This window comes from Lutzomyia longipalpis, chromosome 4 (assembly GCF_024334085.1).
Source record: "Lutzomyia longipalpis isolate SR_M1_2022 chromosome 4, ASM2433408v1".
Taxonomy (NCBI): Eukaryota; Metazoa; Arthropoda; class Insecta; order Diptera; family Psychodidae; genus Lutzomyia; species Lutzomyia longipalpis.
This window is the reverse complement of record NC_074710.1, coordinates 2,957,663-2,977,129: the sequence shown is the minus strand read 5'-3', so window position 1 is coordinate 2,977,129 and position 19,467 is coordinate 2,957,663. Positions and strand designations below refer to the sequence as shown.

The 19,467-nt window shown below is 34.3% G+C and overlaps 3 protein-coding genes across 4 annotated transcripts in view; 2 read left to right on the top strand and 1 right to left on the bottom strand.

Annotated features, from left to right (window-relative positions):
• The window catches only part of LOC129795593 (dipeptidase 1-like), a 173,681-nt gene extending 161,300 nt beyond the window's left edge, over nt 1-12,381 (top strand). The window contains exon 5 of the mRNA XM_055837027.1: nt 12,372-12,381. The gene's annotated coding sequence lies outside the window, so the exon portion shown is untranslated. The remainder of the gene's footprint in view (nt 1-12,371) is intronic.
• The window catches only part of LOC129795447 (mediator of RNA polymerase II transcription subunit 1), a 1,235,552-nt gene that overhangs the window by 398,752 nt on the left and 817,333 nt on the right, over nt 1-19,467 (top strand). The gene's annotated exons all lie outside the window — the stretch shown is intronic.
• Nucleotides 1-19,467, bottom strand: part of LOC129795524 (transcription factor AP-2-alpha) — a 69,993-nt gene that overhangs the window by 25,943 nt on the left and 24,583 nt on the right. The window contains exons 1-2 of one of the 2 annotated variants that reach the window (XM_055836889.1): nt 16,700-18,072; nt 6,383-6,612 (exon numbers count right to left, since the gene is read on the bottom strand). The exons of the other annotated variant lie outside the window; for it this stretch is intronic. Coding sequence (XP_055692864.1) covers nt 6,383-6,427 — 45 coding nt within the window. The 5' untranslated portion in view covers nt 6,428-6,612; nt 16,700-18,072. Of the gene's footprint in view, nt 1-6,382; nt 6,613-16,699; nt 18,073-19,467 lie in introns of those variants that run through there. 2 annotated transcript variants of the gene reach the window in all.

The following is a 19,467-nucleotide window of genomic DNA, read 5'->3' as shown; positions in this document are numbered from 1 at the left end:
ATGTGACACACAAATCACTTATCATTCCTCCATGTCTTGTGCGTGAGAGGAACATGCAAAATGTGAATGTTTTCAAATTGATGAACGTATGGCTCTTTGTTTGCCTTATGCTTGTGCCCAAAATGATTCAAATTGTTCGCGTATATTGCCATTCTGAAGAAAACCTCACTAATTAATTGCCTCTTTTATGGGTATCATTTAATTACAAATTTCGGTACAAAAGTGTGTGTGTTTTTTTTATTTTTTTGACTATCTCTAATCGGCATTTGAGAATTCTTGTGACAATTTTTTTTCCTCCTCACCGCAAGCTCGCATCACTTGATTACAGAAAAGACATCAAACTAATTTTTATGTGAGATTTTGAGAGATGCGAGTGCGTCAATTAAATAGCAAGAGGAATGCGAGAGTTGACTGCCCATTAAATGAAGCAAACATTTTTAATGATGCCGATGAAAGTTTTATACTATTTTAGCAATATCAAGCTCCCGGCAGCCCTTCAAAATACGAATCACTTTAATTTTATAATCTTCTCTAACTGCCACTTCTTTTTGTTTTACAGATAGAACGCTGGAAAATAAAGTGTCAGCTATATGCATTTCGTAGTGAAGACAAAACTTAAATTTACCTGAAATTGTATTCTTTGGTGTATGTTTTTAATGTATTTTCTAAGCTTTGTTTAACAATAAAATAATTATTGATTCATTAAAGATGGCGGCACAAGTGTTTGACATTTGATGTGACACTTGAAATTTTGTTTGAAAATTAAATTTATGCTAAAAGGGTTTAAAGTTTCAATTAAAATACTGCAACCGTAAAATTGATTAATTATTCCAAATCAGAGTCTATGATAATTAACAAGTTAACCTAACATCTAAGACCCGCCTTGGGATAAAACATATATCATTCTAATTTAATTTAAAAATAACATTTAGACTAATAAGAAGAAAAATCAATAGAAACTGTAGAATAAGCGCTCCTATTGGCTGAAAAAATGGAAATATAATTTATGGGGTGGAGTCTCAGTGCAAGATTAATTTAAATAGAATACACGCATCCAGCGCCATCTACATGTAAAAGTAAATTAACTGCAAATTCTTTGTAAAAATGAGTTCAGTTTGCTAGAATAGAAATAAATTCTTATTGACTAATACTTCCTATAATTTCTTGAACAGCGATAATTTGACTCAGCCCTTGCCAAACTTTTTCTCAATACATTTGATTCCCATCCACTCTGTCGCAGTTAGCCCTACCTTTCTTCTTGTTCTCAATAAATTCCCCATCGGTGTGTAAAGTAGCTGGTGTAGATAAAAAAGACATTGCGATTGAAATAAATGGTCGTAATGATTTCGGTGTGTGTTTTAGGAGTGATCTGCATTGCAGAGTTGCTAGGTTGGTTCCACGTTGTCTTCATATATTTTTTTTGTATGTAACATGGCTACTACCAACTGCCGCAGAACTACTTTCTCTCCACACGGGCTCAATTGCCATCAAAACAGAGGGTGCGCGCACGCCGAAGTGCATTTAGCGCTGAAAGTCATCGCCGTACCGCGAATTAACATAATTGCATTGTAATTGAGCATTAGAAGAATGGTACGCTAATGGGTCAAATTATTCAAATCGGAAAATTCAACGTGCAGTAGCAGCTTGTCTTCTGGCTGGTGTGCCAAATAATGAATATGAATTGTGTGTGAAGTGTCTCATTAATGTCTCCCGCCAGATATTCCATCTATAAGTCAATGTCTCACGGGAGAAATTGCACAACACATCATTGGCGCGGTGTTGGTTAACAATAAATCTGGCAAAATGTGAAAAGACCTCTATGCATATTTATTTGGATTTTAGATGATCAAGGAGGCTAAATAGACTGCGATCGTTTTTCATCATTTTGCACATTAAAATCCTATTTCTCTCACACTCTGTGTGGTGCTGCTATTCAATTGCCATGAGCTCACTTTTGGTGATCTGTGCAAGAAATGTGATCGCACGGAACAGCTGAAAATGCTCAGATATTGGCACATATTTTTTCTCAATACGATTCAAGGGTTAGGGGAGGGAATGAAAGTTTTCTTGGATTTTATATTATGTTATTCTTCCAATTCGTTTTGTTTTAAATTCAGTTCTCAAGTTCTTCTTTTATTTTAAGATCAAATCCAATCAAATCTACTTCTTAAACAAAAATTAGAGCTGTTTTTTAGTCAGTTCAGCAACTTTTCTTTTATTTAAACTCTTTCTCGTCCACTTGAAACATAGAAACATTGAAACATGCGCTTCTTTAATGGCGATATTTAATCTATGGAATCTTCTCACAAAACATTTTGGCCTAATTTATATAAAATTAACGCATTTCTAAGTTGTAAAAACAATTAAATTAAGTAAAATTTAGAAAATTAGAATATTTCACGTTTGGGTCTACGCATGACCCAAAGGACGCGGAAGGGTTAATGAAATATGAAGTTTTTCTTGGTCGTAAGTCCTAAAAGTTTTCTTCCTTGACAATTATTTTTATATTTGAAAAGGAATTGATATAGAACAGTGGCTAAATTCTGATGTGAATCACAAGCTTTCTATAAATAATTTTTGTACATATATTTCTGAAATATGTGTGTGCCGAAAACTCCTAAATTTCTAAGAAAATCTAATGCTTTCATTCACATACTATCTACTACACTAATATAAAAGTAAAAACAATTTAAAGAAAAATCGTTTATTTATTAAATATATTTTTTGGCACTATTTCACCTTCTTCAATCTTAACATAATTTTCAAGAGAAATTAACAGATTTTTCACAAATTTTAAAGCTTTTCAGCCCTTTTTTCACGTATAAAACTGCATGAAAAAAAAGTTAAATTCCCAGCCATCGTGGGCCATCAAAATCCGCTCCACTTATCTTTGGATCGCCGTGTGAGTGCCTAAATCATTATAAATTTCCATTATCATGGCTCTTGCTGAGGCTCGTAATTTTTGATCCACTAAATGTGTATACACAAATATTTGTCAACTGCTGCTTCAGTTTCTCCCGTAATAGTATGAGATTCTTTAATCCGATTACATGGACAGAATGAAGAGAAAAAACGCACTATGGGGAGTTTTTTTCTGATGGCCCACCGCGAAAGCGATGGGAAAGAAAAACCTCAATCTCGCGCAGAGAATTTTTCTGCCACTTATTTGGTGCCATTTTTTCTTGGACACGGCGGGGAGGGGGATCTGTAATTGGGGGAATAAGAACTTTTGGAAGCACGCGAAAATTATTGCTGTCCCAGTAGCTGAGCGTTTTTTTTATCAATCTACTTTTTTTTTTTTAAATTCTGGGCATCTTGTGGGATTGTCATGAGAAAGGCAGACGCGAGCGGGGATAGATTTTTTAGGAATGTGTGCTGGGAATTTCTGTAAAAGCTAAGCCAAAGCTCTCACACACGAAAGTTTCGTGGAGCTCAATTTTTTTCTTCTTCATCTGTGTATGGTTTGGATACAAAGCAAGCCCAGAGAAGATGGGACATTGACCTGAATCTGTGCGGTGAGATCTCTGGGTGTTTATAATAAATTTTTATCATTTGACAATCAAGTTTAATGTTGGTCGCGTCCGTTGGCAATTTGGTCGCGCGGGGATCACCTTCTGGGTGCCCACCGCGAGCGAGTGCCCCCATGGAAGGGCGCACACCATCGATGGAATATTTTCTCCATACGACCACGATTTGTTCGCGATGTAATCTCGCGCGCCCAAGTAATTCTTATGGGTTTTGCGAAAGGAGAGACACAGAGAAATGCGCCAAAAGAAATACTTGTTCGGCATTATTGAGGTAATTCTTGTGTGTGTGATGTTTTTTTCTCCTCCTTCTTTTTACCTGCGTCCCGCGAGATTGCAAGGAGACAAAAAGAAGATAAATCTGACAAATAATTCACTGAAAAAAATTCTTTTCTAAAAATTCCATCAATTCCACGCGAACACCTTTCTTCCCGGCCAAGCGATTAGACCGCAGTGATAAGACAATTAAATGAATTCTTTTTCCTTTTGTCACCACGCACACCTGCAAGGTGCAATGTGATTAAGCATTTTGCTTATTGTCAGGAAAATACGACAAATTTGCATGAGATCACCTCACACAGGTGTTGCAGCTTGATCAAGACACAAAATAAATGGCCATTTAACAGCAACCATCCAATTAAGCTATTAATGCTCATGCAACAGGAATTCCATCGTCAAAATTGCCTCAAATGTGTATCAATCTCTTTTATGGTGCCTAATCTCCCAAAATATATTTCTATCTTATTTTCTCACAAGATACCTATAAATCTTTTGATGGGTCGTTGTGAAAAAATTGCCATCTACAGGTATGTGAATGAAATGTTGCTGCAAGTGGGAAAATATTTTGAGAAATTTATTTTTTAGCAGATTTTTGTTATTACTTGACTGTGGTCAATGCTGGTGAAGCATTGAATGAAAACTGATAGAATATTATTGCTTGATTATTAATAAAAGTTTGTTTGAAAGTATGTATGTACAGAAGATTTCTTATCTTTCTTATTCATTTATAGGATTTTCCTATATATAGTTATCCAGACTAATTCTTATATTTATTTTCTTAATTTCTTAATTTGTTATTTATTTGTTTTTATTGAGATAAAAAAATCGGTTTATTTAATTTATTATTATGTAATTGAATGAACAATTCGAGGATATATAGAATGAAAAATCACAAATATTCGTAATATTTAGAATATAATCGGGGATACTCAATATATTCAGAATATTTTGTTAATATTCCGAATACGGTGAATATTTATTGGAATATAGAATTTAAATATTAGAATTAAAAAAATTGTATATAATTTTTTAAGTTTTAGAATAATAGAATTTTAATATTCTTAAGAATTTCAAGAATAACAAAATTATCTGAAGAATATAAGGAATAATTAAATTATTAAAAATACGTCATGGAATAAATAAAATCTGAATCCTCTCGCCATTCTGTATCACAAACTGTAAGATTCTGTTTTTCTTATGGCCTTATTAATTCTATGGTAGAAAATACAATATTTGTATGACCCAATAGGCGTGAAAGGGTTAATGAAAAATAAGTATTTGCAAATATATTAGTCAATTCATCATTTAAAAAAAATTCTCACAAAAACTCCCTTCATTTTGAGAAATATATGGCCAATTTGATCCAATTTCTGACTTGATCTTCGCAACAACACATCAAAATCTCTCCTCTTCTTTCCTCAATGAACTGCAAAACTCCGCGCCCTCCGGGGGCCTGCCGCAAAAGAAACTAATTAATTATTTTCATATCAGAGGTGCGCTGGGTGTAGAAAAAAAAATCAAAAAAGCACCGATGGGGCAAAAAAAAAACCCACATCGCGCGGCACCTGTTGAAAGTTCTTCGGACGTAGAGAGATGCGCGTATGTAACCAAAAAGTGATTTCGTCGGTGATCTTGTCTCTCACAGGCGCTCTTAACTAGGATTTTTTTTTGAGTGCGGGGCGCCCTAATGAGTGAGTTCAATGGGGAGTTGCCAATGCCATTAATAACGTTCGTGTTTGTACAATTCCTCTTCCAAAATCGATTGATGGACGAGGATTTAAATGCACACGCCAGGTTGAAGAAGAAGACGAAAAAAAAGCAAAACTCGAAACGAATTTTCATTTTCAAATTAATTGTTCAAACCACTCCGTGAGCGCGCGACGCAATGGAGAAAATTGTGGGAGGTATTTGGGATGTTGGATGCGAAAGAAGAAAAAAAAAACGAGGTGAAGCATTAATTTCTCGCATTGTACCCGGGGTAGAGCCGTTAGAAGAGATTCATCATGGTGTGGAGTGAAGAAGACCCCTTTATGCTATATAGTTTTACCGTCACATGTGGCTAAAAAAGTCCCATTCCCAGCTGAGTGGGGCTCTCACACACAATTGCTCAACCATTAGCGCTTCATCGAATACTGACCGATTAATTATTATTAAGTCAAATCATAGCTGCTTGATACTTTATATCCGGCGATTTGAGGATTTCTTGTTCTTCGCCATTGCGCGCAAAAACTCGTTTGATACATTCATTATAATTATGTTCTTTCTGCCTTCTATTTCATATCAATCACCACCGAATTAATTTCATTGATCCCATGCTTTAATGAGAATTATCTTTACAGTTTTTTTTTAGTATAGTAGGAGTATCAGCTATAATAGTGAATTCACTTTTTGCTTAAATTCAATAAAACTTCCTTAAATTTCTCTTTCAAATCAAAAGTGGGAAAAACCAAAAAGAAATGTTTAAACGGCTAAAATTCAAACAGAGGGAATACTCTCACAGATGAAATTCCACTGTGTGAGAAACACGAATGAAACATTTTGAATTTGCAGAAAATTGCGCTATCGTCTACCACACTTACCCATTGAGCGCTGGCATCGTACGATGGTACACAGCGGAAAGTCATTTAAAATAACCGTCACGTGCGTATGTTCCTCTTTTCCAACTCGCTCTTCGCGCGCCTGAACGTCGGACCGGTGCCGAGATTCACTTTGCAAAACCCAAAATCACCATAAGATTGTCTCGATGGGGGCACCCTTGGGGGCACGAGGGGGAGGCAAAACTTGCTCACAATTGCACCTTTCGCCTTACCTGCAACGACACACAGAGAGAAAAAAAAAGAGTTGAAGATGTCATTAAAGTGGCAGCACAGAGTATTATGCAAATTTACATGGAATTATGTATTACAGACAGTATTTTACATATGCTTGGGAATATATTCAGCAATATTTCGCAGCATAGCAAACAAATGAGACATTTACAGCTAGTCGTAAATGTCTCTCACTCTATTATAAAACTATTTTATTGCATTCCATCACAAACCGCCCACTTTTTTAGGTTTTCTTATATTTGCGGGAGCTTTCATTTCACCCACAAAGCTCCTCATGGGAGTAGTTTTTCTTATTTTCTTCTGCTTTATTTTGAAAAAATATATTTGAGGGTTTCAATATTTGTTTCTGAATTCATTTTATTAAATTAATTTCAATTTTTATTGTTTTTTTTTTCTAAATTTTTGTGAGATTGTTCTTTTTTTAAACTTGTTTTTTTTTTTCACTATTTATTAATTCATTGTGTTTTCCTAGATTTTTGCTATTTTATTTTTAAATTTTCTTTTTTAAGAACTCTTTTAACATGTTGCTAAAGTTGTAAAAAATCTTTTTGGTGAGTTAAGAAATTTAAAAAAAAGTTCTTAGTGTAAATAAATATTTAACGCATCCACGTGAAACTTAGAAACATTGAAACATGCGTTCTTTGTATCACGATATTTATTTTATTGATATTCTCAGAACTGACTGTGCAAAAATATGAAAAAAAGAAGAAGAAGATAATCTCCGAAGACATTTCTCAGGTAAAATGTCTCCTTTGGCCTCTTCTGTGTGAGTTTAATTCATTTCTAGCTTGAAAAAAAAAATTGAATTCATAAAGAATTGTGAAACAAAAAGTTCATAATAAATAAATAAACTACCTAAATAATCCAATAATCATTGATAAACTGTTCTATCTGTTAACGAAACCCAATATTTGGTAATAAAAGTTGATGTTGATCACTTGAGAAAATGATCCAAATAATTTTCCAATTTTCAAAACGATGACGAATTCCAATGCTATATATATTTTGTGCATTCATCATTCCACATTCTCTCTCTTCATCCCATAATTCAGTCCAAAATAAAATGATCCACAACACGGACCTTTGGAAGATTACGCGAAGGGAAGTACAAAGAGAGGAGTTGAGTAAAGGAGAGAAGTTACGTTTTCTGCAGAAGCCGAGACACAAATATATCAAGAAATTGTTTCTTAATAACATATTTCGTTGTCCAAGCGAGAGATCTCCTCTATGTTGGACCTCGTGAATGCACCTCATGCATTCCTCCCCATACTGTCTCCTCAATTCGGGGGCAGACTCAGGAGGGGCTGTGCCCCCGTTGTAGTTGTGAAGATTTTCAATAAATTCTCTCTTTAAGAATGAAGACCACCTCCAAATCCAATGGAAGAATTTGGGTGTAAGGTGGAATTGGTATGAGGAGGTAGCGTATAGGAATCACGAGTGATGAATGCCCCGTGATATTTCAATTTTCGCGTACAATTCGCCCCTGGTGGAGTGATTTCTGCGGGGCGAGTGAATGCTGTATGGACCAAAGTATGTAATTTACCAGCTAACACATCAGCTACCGTGGTACACCGAAACTATACGGCGCAGCAATTACTGGAAATTAAATGAAAATTGACCATGAATCTCATGGCATCCGCGCCCGAACTTCTCAATGCATTTTTGGCTATTTCTCTGCCATTGCCACCCCGTGTGATGAATGGGATTGCATATTCCCCATCTCTTGACATTCCTCTTCCTTCTAAGACTTCCTCTGACACTCCTGCGTACTCCCCATATTGACCGTCTTGCGAAGCCAACATAAGAAATGCAACCAACAACGGCACCAACGGATGATTGAGTAATTTTAATGGAAACGTCCGACAGATGATTTAATATTATTTCAGTGGAATTCTTTGCACAAAAAAAAATAAAGTTAAAAAAATATGTAATTCACAATGGAATGAAAACAATGCGGAACTTAGAAAATCTAACAAATAACAAGGTAAGAAAAGTCGGTTAACTATTAATTGATTTATCTAAAAATAGAAAAAAAGTTACAAAAATATCTAAGAAACGAGTTTTTTTTTAAAACTCGTAAAAGTTATTTTTGAATTAATGTCTATTTAAATCTTGAAGGATTTTAGTGATCACAGTGGTCAATTCTATATTAAACATATTTTGATAATTTCTACATCTATGTGTGTAGGAAAATTCAATTTTTTGTGGTTAGAAAACTCAAGCCTACAAGGGTTAATTAAGGACGGTCAGAAAGTTAGAGTACAATACCTCGTAGAGATTTTCTGATTTAAAAGGAGTGTTTAACCCTTTCATGATAGAAACATTGACCGTTTATGATTTTTATTTCGTTGTTCTTAAAAGTTTTTGCCCTATTGAAATGTTTTTTTTTCGTGTCTTCTAAATTGCATTTCCTTGTTGAAAAGGTCATTTAAGGATTAATTAGCGCAAAGATAGTTCTTACAAAACACTTCATACTTTAAGGATTTTATATGTTTCTGTATGGGACAATTCTAGGAAACAACAGGATTAAAAAAGATTCAGAAATAGCTAAAAAGCTTTAAAATTTTCTTTAACAGCTCTGAACCGGCAAAAATGTGAATTTGTAAATTTTAATAAATTTTAATATATTTTCCAAATAGGAAGTACATTGATTTGTCGTAGAAACCGCCAAGGAATATATTATTTCTTCTCCCTCCATATCAAAAAAATTGTGTAATTTTTTTAACCCCCATTGTAATTAGAAAAGAATCAAATCAGATTATTTTAATTCCAATAATGCAACAATTTTTGCAATTTATTCCCTGTCATTCTGAAATGTGAAATATTTTTCCTTAATTCTTTTATGGAATTTCCTCAATAGTCTTTTTTGCAGTAAAAGTTACTTTTCTTATTGCATTTTTGAGAATTTAACGAAAAATTTTGATGGCTAATTTGAATGAGGGCAGAAAAAAGGGGCGATTTGTGTGCATGGAATGTGCCAAGAAGAGGAAAAGAAATAAAAATGCATTTGAGGTAACTCCCAAAAGCAATTTTGTTGCGTGTGCGGTGGATTTTGATTTTTTTTTCGATGCAACGAAAAACTTGCAACAATTCGAAAAATTACATTCAAAAGTCATTGAAATTCCACTGGGTGTCGTCAAATGTGAGAAATGCGCCCTTCGCCACATGCAAACACCTTAATTGCTCGGTGCACTTGGGCCGTGGAGGGAGTTAATAGACAAACAAGAAGTGAAACCGCATAGGCCATCTCACAGGTAATGAGTTTTGTAGAATTCAAATTACAGGGTTTAAGATTTTCTCAGTCAGTGGTGCGGTGAGTGAAAAAAAAATTAATAATTTGATTTCGTGCTCCCCAAAAACGAATCACCACAAACCTCAGAATCCATTCAGCTGTTTGCCGTGGCTCTAGCGCCTCAGCATAGTTGATATTTATTCTAAAATTAAATTTAATAATGATATGATTTATTATTTTCATCAAACACCAAATTCATCTTAGTCGGGATGGTTGTTTTTTGCGCCGTGCGTACCCAAAAAGGAGTCAAAGAGGTATTTTACACACAAAAAAGGTCATTAGAGTGATGAGTAAGGCACCGAGAGAGAGATTTCTTTCTGCGCCACGAAGATGGGATTGTCTGTTGGGGAGAAGAAAAAAAGAGAGCATCACCCAAGTCTCAAACATATTCAAGTATTGTTGGGAGTTTATTGTGGTTAGATTTCTTCGGGGTTTTTTTCACTTTATTTTATTATGCAGCATCTTGCGAAGAATTATTACGAGCCAAAGAGAAGACACACCACATGAAAATAAAGCGAGCGCACGAAAAGAATTTTATAATTATACTATTTTGGGTCAAAAACATCGCTCAAGAAGGGCCCCAATGAATTTGAACGAGGAATCGCACGAAGGAGGCATTAGAGAATCCCCAAAAAATATGATTACAACCTTCACGGGAAATTTTTTTCTCCAACCATCCATCCAAGAAACTCCAATTTCCACCAAATTGTCACACACAGAGGACCCCGCGATTGACGCCACAGATGCGTGCAAGGAGCTTTACGTTACTTTTAGGGAACTTCTTGTTTAGGGAAGGGAGCATAAAGGATAAGTTTAAAGGATGCTATCTACTTTTTACTGATTTACTTCAATCCAGTTTATCCGGGATTTTTTTTAATTAAATCTTCGCTAATTACTTCGAAATTGTCATAGAGAAATCAATTCTTAATCAAGATTCTTAAAATTTCTAGCAGGATCTTTCAAAATTCTTTGTGAAACTTTGTGTGTATTTGTTAGCAGTGATTCTTTTTTTACAATGATTTAATCCTAGGAAAAAAAACATTTAAAATAACATTAACATTTTCTTAGTAAGATATAAAATATTTTTCAAAATTAATTAATCTTGTTTACATGCGAATATTGTTTGTTTAATAGTATTTTGGTACAAGACTAAAATTGCAATTGAACGATAAAATAGCGCAATAAACTATTTAGTTATGTATTGTATTTAGTTTATTACAAAAAAAAAGTTCTCTTCTATGAACAAAAAAAAAGCAGAAGAAGAAAGAAAAACATCACAATTGAGAGAGGAAGGAAAGAAGGTGATTAAATGGCATAAACCCCATTTTCGTTGCACAATGAACGAGGAGTTAAAGAAGAGCCCAATAAAGGAGCAAGAGGAGAACAAAAAGAAACGAGAACTCCAAGTGCCAAGGAGGAATAATTCTCGCGCGCGTTCAAGAGGTAAAAAAGAAAACAACGCAGAAATATTTAAATGATCCTCAAAGATCGCTCTCTCGTTATACCCTCCAAATGGACCTGACGAAATATCCAAAAGCTATTAAAGGCCTCCAAGTCAATGCAAAAATATGCTATCATATTGCCGGGGAATGTTTGAAAGCACGCCTGATTTAATTTGCCACACAAAATATTGTTACGAATTTCTTGCATTTGCCCCTTTCCGCATCATTCATTTTTTATGCCATTCCAATTTCTTACTTATTTCCATTTCTTTAAAAATCCATACACTATAAAGTATGCATTTAAATGAATGAATTCTATTACACCCGAAAGATCTCTTTGAAGCATTTATTTTTAGTCAATGGAAAGGTAATTTATTGAAAAATACGAATTATCGCATAAATCTTTAAGTTTTTTTTTCTAGTTAGCCGTTTCTTATTTTTATTTAACTTCTTCTGAACAATTTGATTTTTAGTATAAAAAAAACTACTTTATTAGAGAAAAAAGAATTACAAATTGAATATTTTGACCTTCAATTAAGAAGAAAATTCAATTCCTTACTTTTTCACCATATTACGTTTATTTTACGTTGCCATATTTTCGTTTTTTTTTTTTCAGTATTCTGTTAAATTGTTTTTACTTTTTTCTTTTATTAATTTTATTACTCTTCTATTTATCTGTTGTTTTCCATCTATTTTACTCCACTCTTTTATTTCTATGGTGTTTCTATTAATATTTCTCTTTATTTATTTTTAGTATTCAAAAGTCATTATATAGTGCTTGTCGTTTTCTTCTTTTTGATTTACCTTTCTCTATTTAATTTCTTATTTTTCAATTTCTTTAATTTTCTAATATTTATAGGTTTCTATACATTTTTCCTGATTTTTTCTATTATTTCTTACACCTTCATTCTAATTTTTCCACGATTTCCTTTTATTTCCCCATTATTCTTAATTTTTCTAAGTTCCGAAATTCCCCTATTTTTTTTAAAGATCTTAAAAATTGCATAAAGTATTTTTCACATATTCGGAATTATTTTCTCTAAAATTCAAACTTATGAACATTTTCCAGACCGCTAAACAACCCCCATGAAGAGTGTCACAAAAATAAAATTAATTGCATTTTTAATTAAATATTATTTAAGTGAATTTTTAGTACCACACGTTGATTTTTAATTTGTGAACCAATTTATGGAACAAGCAATAAATTTTATTAAATAAACTCATCATCTGCTAGGTGAGCCACGAGACGCTGTCGCCTTGTGCAATGGGTCCGCGGGTATTATATTGAAATGAACTTTCATGCTGTCCCCGTGTCAATTTTACATCTTACACCACACGCGGAGGTCTCTCTCTCCCCAACAGTGAACAAACGACTTCCTGTCCATGTCTCCGGTGCCCATTGGAGTCCTTGGTAGTCCCCCCACCAATCTTCCTCCCAAAAGAGTGGTAAGGGGGATTCCTTGTGTGGAGCTCATGAAAGAAACAGATGGGTGTAAATAATTCTTCTTGGCCGTCAAAACATTCATCTCTTAGATCTCCATTCACGTTTCCTCCGACATTGCCCCTTCGGCACGGGGTCCACACACTGAGGGGGCACAAAAAGCGTGCTCCAAGTGTGCGCTTTTTCATCGCTTTTATAAAACAAAGAGAACCCCACCGCAGCACACACACACACGAAAAAAAAAGAACCTCAAGAGAGCCTGAACGAAGAAACCCGCGAAACACCTTTGCGGGAGGAAATTGGTGGTATGGAGATGCCAGTATATCACCTTTTGATTTATTCACATTTTCTTTTGCCTTAATAGCATTTGGAGGCATACTGTCGGAGAGACTGAGCATCGAGAGGGAGGGAGGGGGTTCCAGAAAATGAGTTTTGCGTATACCAATTCCATATTAATTCGTTCATTTCCCGATGTATGGCGGACAATACAGAGGGAAATTCTTCACCTTTTGGCATTTATTCTCCCCCTTGTTAAATACAAAGTTTCACGTAATTAATTCAAGAAGAAGAAAAAAAAGTCCAACAACTCTACACGGAAAGTTGCCGTGAAAACAGAAGATGAGCCCCTTGTGGGGCGATAATAAACCAATGAGATTAAATGGAATTTTTTTTTTGGTGAAGAAAAGCACACGAAAAGCTAAATTAAATGATGACAATTCGGGGGGAAAATATCAGAAAATATATAAAAGAATTTTTCTTAAGGGGTTTAATTCATTATGAAGCTCTTAAATCCATTACTAAAGATCCGAAAAAATGTCCAAAATGTTAAAAATTTAATTATTAATTTTAGATATAAAAACTTTCTTTTGCATAACCAAAATTTTGAAATTCTAATCAATAGAAGAACATTTAAAATTCTTTGTTTCAAGAATAACTAAAAAATCAGTTATAAAAGTTTCCTTAATTTTTGGACCATCCTTAACCCTGATAGGACCGGATTTTTTTTTTAATTATTGTAATATTATATTAGATTTCGTCTGAAAAATCAATTTACATCTGAAATTCTTGAAATTTCGCAAAAGAAATTCTAAAAGTTTTAATCAAATCCATTTTTTTTTCTATTTTATGCGCTCAAAATTAATAAATAAAATTTTCCGAGTGTATTGAATATATTACGATGGGCAAATCTGTGTTAACCCTGGAGGAACGATATTTCTAACCTCAAAACTTTGACTTTAATTATCTTGCAAAAAATGTTTTTCCAAGTTTTCTTTTAACGAACTTAAAGTAGGTAGAATTAGAACTTTTTTACACACAGATGTAGAATTTATTACGATATGGTAAATAGATTTTAAGTCTGTGACGATTTAATGGAGACGAATTGGCCACTGTGGCCACAGTCAAAGTCTTCCAAGTGTTAAAAGATAAAGGAATAAAAAGATTAAAATTTTATGAGTAAAATATAAATTTCTTGTGGATTAAAATTAGATTAAATTACCTCAGGGTGGGTGGATTTACAGACACTATCCGAAAATATTGAAGCATCATGAAGAGAAATTCAGCAATTTATAGAAGAATTTAGGAAGAATATCTTGAAGTACTTTAACTCGCAAAAAACGAGATTCAGTTTCATAATAAAGATCTTTTCTTCAGTGCCTATTACCCACTATTTTCAAGATAATGTTTTTGGGCAGTCCCCAAGAAAATTTATATACATTTGGGATCTTTTGAGAGAACTTCGTGAGTGATTCTCTGTGGTGAGCAATTGTCACGGCAAAGAGATGAAAGAGAAAAAAAAGAATCAATTGAAACTGGAAAACCACAGCTCATAATTAAAGCAATGGCAGTGACAGAGAGTAATTATTGTGTCAGTTATGCTTGGTAGGTATGTATAGTATATGTATATACTCTATCCATTTTTCTTCCTTTTCTCCATCTCTATGGGATATTTTTTTTTCACCTCCGTGGTCTCTTGTGCAAAAGATGCGAGAACGAAGGTGTTGGGAAATGGGATAAAAGGAACTATGGGTCCCGTCGGATGCGTGCACGCATATGCAAATTTTCGACGTCTCTAGGTTGGCAATTGCAGACCCGTTTGTCATTTATTGCACACATATTAGATGGAGACGTCTCAAGCACCGGCAGTAACTGTAAAGAAACTTTCCAGTCATGCCGCGCACAGGTTGACAATAATTACCATTTGGTCAACTAAAAATATTAGCGCGCGGAAGAATTCTTCAAAAAACCTGACATGGGAGAATGAGAGGAAAAGTCCCATAATGGGTGAATTTTTAGTGATATACGAGAGAGAAATATTTACAATTTTTAGTGTGAGGATGAATAGGAAACTTCTCTTTTTTTTTTCTCTTTCAATAATATACAACCAAGAGTGGCTTTTATGCTCTTTTAATAAACTTCCAAGTCGAAACAAGAGACGAGACAGACTATAATTAAAAATATGTATGTGTAACAAACGAGTTTATTATGCAAAACATTTATTTTATCATTCAGGTTTACTAACCATATAAGACATCATATTTAATATCTATGCCTCTCTTTTATATGTGTTTGCTATGCGGATTTGATGATATGTCTGGGCAAAAGGGTATGAGAGATTGCTGGATGGGTTTGTGCGAATGGGACAGTCTATGCGTGAAAAGCACAATAAACTATGTATTATAGGTAGACATTTCTACTATTTCTATTAATCAAATCGAATTAAAATTGTTTGATTTTGTGTGTTTTTTTTTAATAAATTGTTCGTGGGTTTTATTATTTTTTTTATTAGCGTTGACTTTAAATTTATTTGATCATTCACAGCTCAAATTAAAATTTTTGATTCGCCTGTAGTGGGGTAAATAAAATTATTATTGCTAAAATTTGGTTCAAAAAAGTTTCCAGAGTTCCTTTTAGTAACGATAATTTAATTCGAAGATATTTTTTATTTATTTTTTATTTTCTAATTTTTATTCTGATTAAAAAATTGTACAAAATGTTTTAATTAACAAGAGAAAATTATTTGATAAAAAAACGCCTTCTATTGGTGAAATTTACTACTCACAATCAGACAGACTTAAGATTTATTAAGCCACGCTGAATCAGGTTAATTTTTACGAATTTTATACTCGAAGGTGATCAGAAAAAATCATTGAAAACTATGAATTTTGACTAATTCAGCCTGACAGAAAATATCTTATGTTTCCAATAAGAAAATTTAAAAATTTAAGAAAACTGAAGTCTTTCATAAGAAATCTTAAGTCTGTATGACTGATGAATTTCACCTTATATGTTTTCAAAACCGTAAAGTTATTCAATTTTACTATCTGTGTTAAAATTTTAATCCTGTAATATTATATCTTACTTTATTTTATCGAAGAAATATATCTAAATAAAGTGAAGTAATTCTTAAAAAAAAAAATTTAAAAATATTTGGTTAGTTACTAATTATTTATTTTTGAACCTGAAGAACTGAAAAGAATTCAAAACGTCGTTAACAAGCGAAGTTAAGCCTTTCTACTTTAGCTAATTCTTCGAAAATTCTCAAGACAGTCACGTGAGATTTTTTAAGCAATGAAAAAAAACATGAAATATTTGAATTTGAATTAAAAAAAAAACTTTTATTAAAAACATAAATTCCCTTCACAGACAGACTGTCTATTGCAACGAATATTACTTTTCATTCTCCGTTCCCTCGGTGTGCGTACTTATTTTCTTGGAGCTGCTTTTCAGCATTGGACGCACATTGCATATATATGAAAATTGCCCATGGGACATGTCTTTTTGTTGTAGGTTATTTTGTGGGTACTTAACGCAGAAGAATGTGCGTTTTAGTGACAAGAAAGTGTTTAAAACTACACCATTAAATTGACAATAATAATTTTTGTTGCACATACCATCGTATATAAGGCTGGGAGGTGAAAAAATTTTCCCTTCACCTGTCTCAATTTTATTTTGCACAGACTTTTTCACTTCTATTGGGACTCTGTGCCCCAAAAAAAACACAAAAGAATTTTCTTTTCTTTATCACAGTTGATATGTCGTTGGGATTAAGGTTGAGGAACTTTAAACCTTTTATTTTGTTGTTGTTGTGTGGTGTTAAGCACACTAGCACTGCATTAGTACACAGACAGTCTTGTTCATCGGATTTTCCTTCAACTTTCCAGGTGATACGCAAGAAAATACGATGATTGCTGGTATCCTCATGCGTGGACGGTTCTCATAGCACACACCAATTAAGACGTCTCACTGATCATGTCTAAGAAGGGGATGGTTCTTTATTTAATTCTTTTCCTTCAATTCCGTTGATAATTAAGCACATAAGATGGGTGAATAATGTGGCATAGAAGTTCTTGATATGAGAAATACAAGAGTTTTCGCGAGCTGTTCTATTTTCTTTTAATTTATTTCAATAATATTATTTGAAAGATTTTCTACTTGATATTTTTTTTTTACATAAAGGCACATCATCACATCCAGGAAAATGGGTGGTTTGAATATAAAATTAGCGTAATTCGTCACAATATCAAATACACGGCGAACGGAAACGATATACGTTAAAAAATTGAAGTTACGTTAAAAAATAGACTTGTGTCAAAAAACGGACTTGTGTCAAAAATGCAGCAATGTCAGAAACTAAGATTGCGAAAATATCCGTACGCACTACAAATGAATGCATGAACCGCGACACTTTTGTTGGTCGCGAAGGTGTCTATTTTAGATGTGCTTTAATGTCCTATATCCTTTTACGTAGTATGCCTGATTTTTCCACAATATTTTCACAACATATATAGCATTTATGTCACAAACTGTCTCGCCCCAATCTATGCGAGTACATTTTCCACGAATTTTCCACTTTGCACCTACACAAACACTCTGGCACACATACACGCGGCTCTGGAAAACTTTGGTAGGAGCAATAGGGTAGCTTAGACTGTGGTAGCGTCGTGTGAGAAAAGTTTCAACTTTGAAAGGATAAATTTCTCACAAGGCTCATTACTAGGGTAACCCCTTTCTCTATTGAGTGTTTGAGGATTTTCTTTTTTTTTTGTCGTCGTTTTCACTGTAACCCCTACTTTCGAAAAATATCCTTTAATCGCACCGAAACACTTTCGCACAAGGGGATGTATTGCTCGGAAAATTCGTAGTCCGTCAGGCTCTCTTGTGCGGGGTCACATGGAGCAAAAATTTTGCAAAGGAGAGAGAGATGAGAGACCGTTTTCGGCAAGCGCGCGCACCGTGGAATCGCTCTGCGCAATAGACTGACTTTAACTGCTTCAGCATCACCTTCGGGGGATTCGATGCCTAAAACAACGCGACCAGCAGTAGACGGAAACCACTCCCAGGCGGAGAACCGCCCAGCATATTTCATCGCTGAGCTTCCCCCACTTGGTGTGCTATGTACAACCGACGGCACACGTGGTTGCTGGTGGGTTCGATGCGGTGCTTGCTGGTTGGCTTCTGTCTCCTTTCGGCGATGTGCGGCTGCGCGACGGAGATGGCACCACATATCAGCTTGCAATGGTCTCCCTATGTACCCAGCTTCCATGGATGTGCGTCAAACAGAGACAACCACAACATACCTCTGGCAATGCGAAGTGTACCAATGCAAGCAGTCTCGGGCTGCTGCAAACTCATCCCGCCAGTAGGAGCGCCCGCAACTCCTTCGGCCTCACACAGGGTGCTTACGGGATGTGCACGACTTATTGTACAAAATTCACCCCCAGCAGCATCCCCTTTTCGTCATCTTTCCTCCCCAATCAAATGCAAATTGTTTCCCACATTTTGCTCCCAGCAAAGCTCTATTTTCATCCAACTGCTAATGCACTAAATATCCCATCGTCACAGTCGAACCACCCTTCTTCGGTTGTAGGGTAAGTTTCGCCTAAGTCTATTTGTCTATTAAACTATACCACCACCAACTTTGAGGCACTTGCAACTCTCTTTAAGTGACAAATAGAACACATCCCAAGTAGCAAGATATGAATCCCATTGAGTAATTTCCTAGATCTCTTACCGTTTTTAGGGGAAAGTTTTTACAATTATAAATAAAACTTTTCAAATATCTGACTCATACTTATTCCTATATTCTATCGTAAATGACTCATTTACAACCCTTCTACGACCAGAAAATGTCTTTATTTCTTGTGATGTCTCATTTTTAATGTTTTTAGTTATTAATATAAATGCAGAAGTTTTTGCATTAAAATAATATAAAAAAAAGAAATCCTTTCATTTAACGGAGGTAAGTTACTCCAAACGTGAAACATTTTATTTTTTCATTTGTTTATGATTGTAATTGTTTTTCCATGTTACAAATGCATCAAATTCACGCAAAAGGGGCCAAAGGAAGACGCTCTGACTGAGAAAAGTTCTCTAAAAAAATTCACAGAATAAAAATCGCGATAAAAGAGCGCATGTTTCAATGTTTTTATGTTTCACGTTCAACGTGAAAGGATTAAAATGTTGAAAGAAAGTTTTCTATTTTTGTTGTTTTCTGTAACTGATTTTTCCTCAATTCGATTTTTTTTTAATTCAATAGTTGAGAAAACATAAAGAATTTAAGAAGTTAAAGTATTTTCTTAGTGGGACAAATTAAACCCTTACCTGGCGACAAAAGGGAAAGAATCAGCTTGGGCAATTTTCTGTCATACGCTCAGGAAAT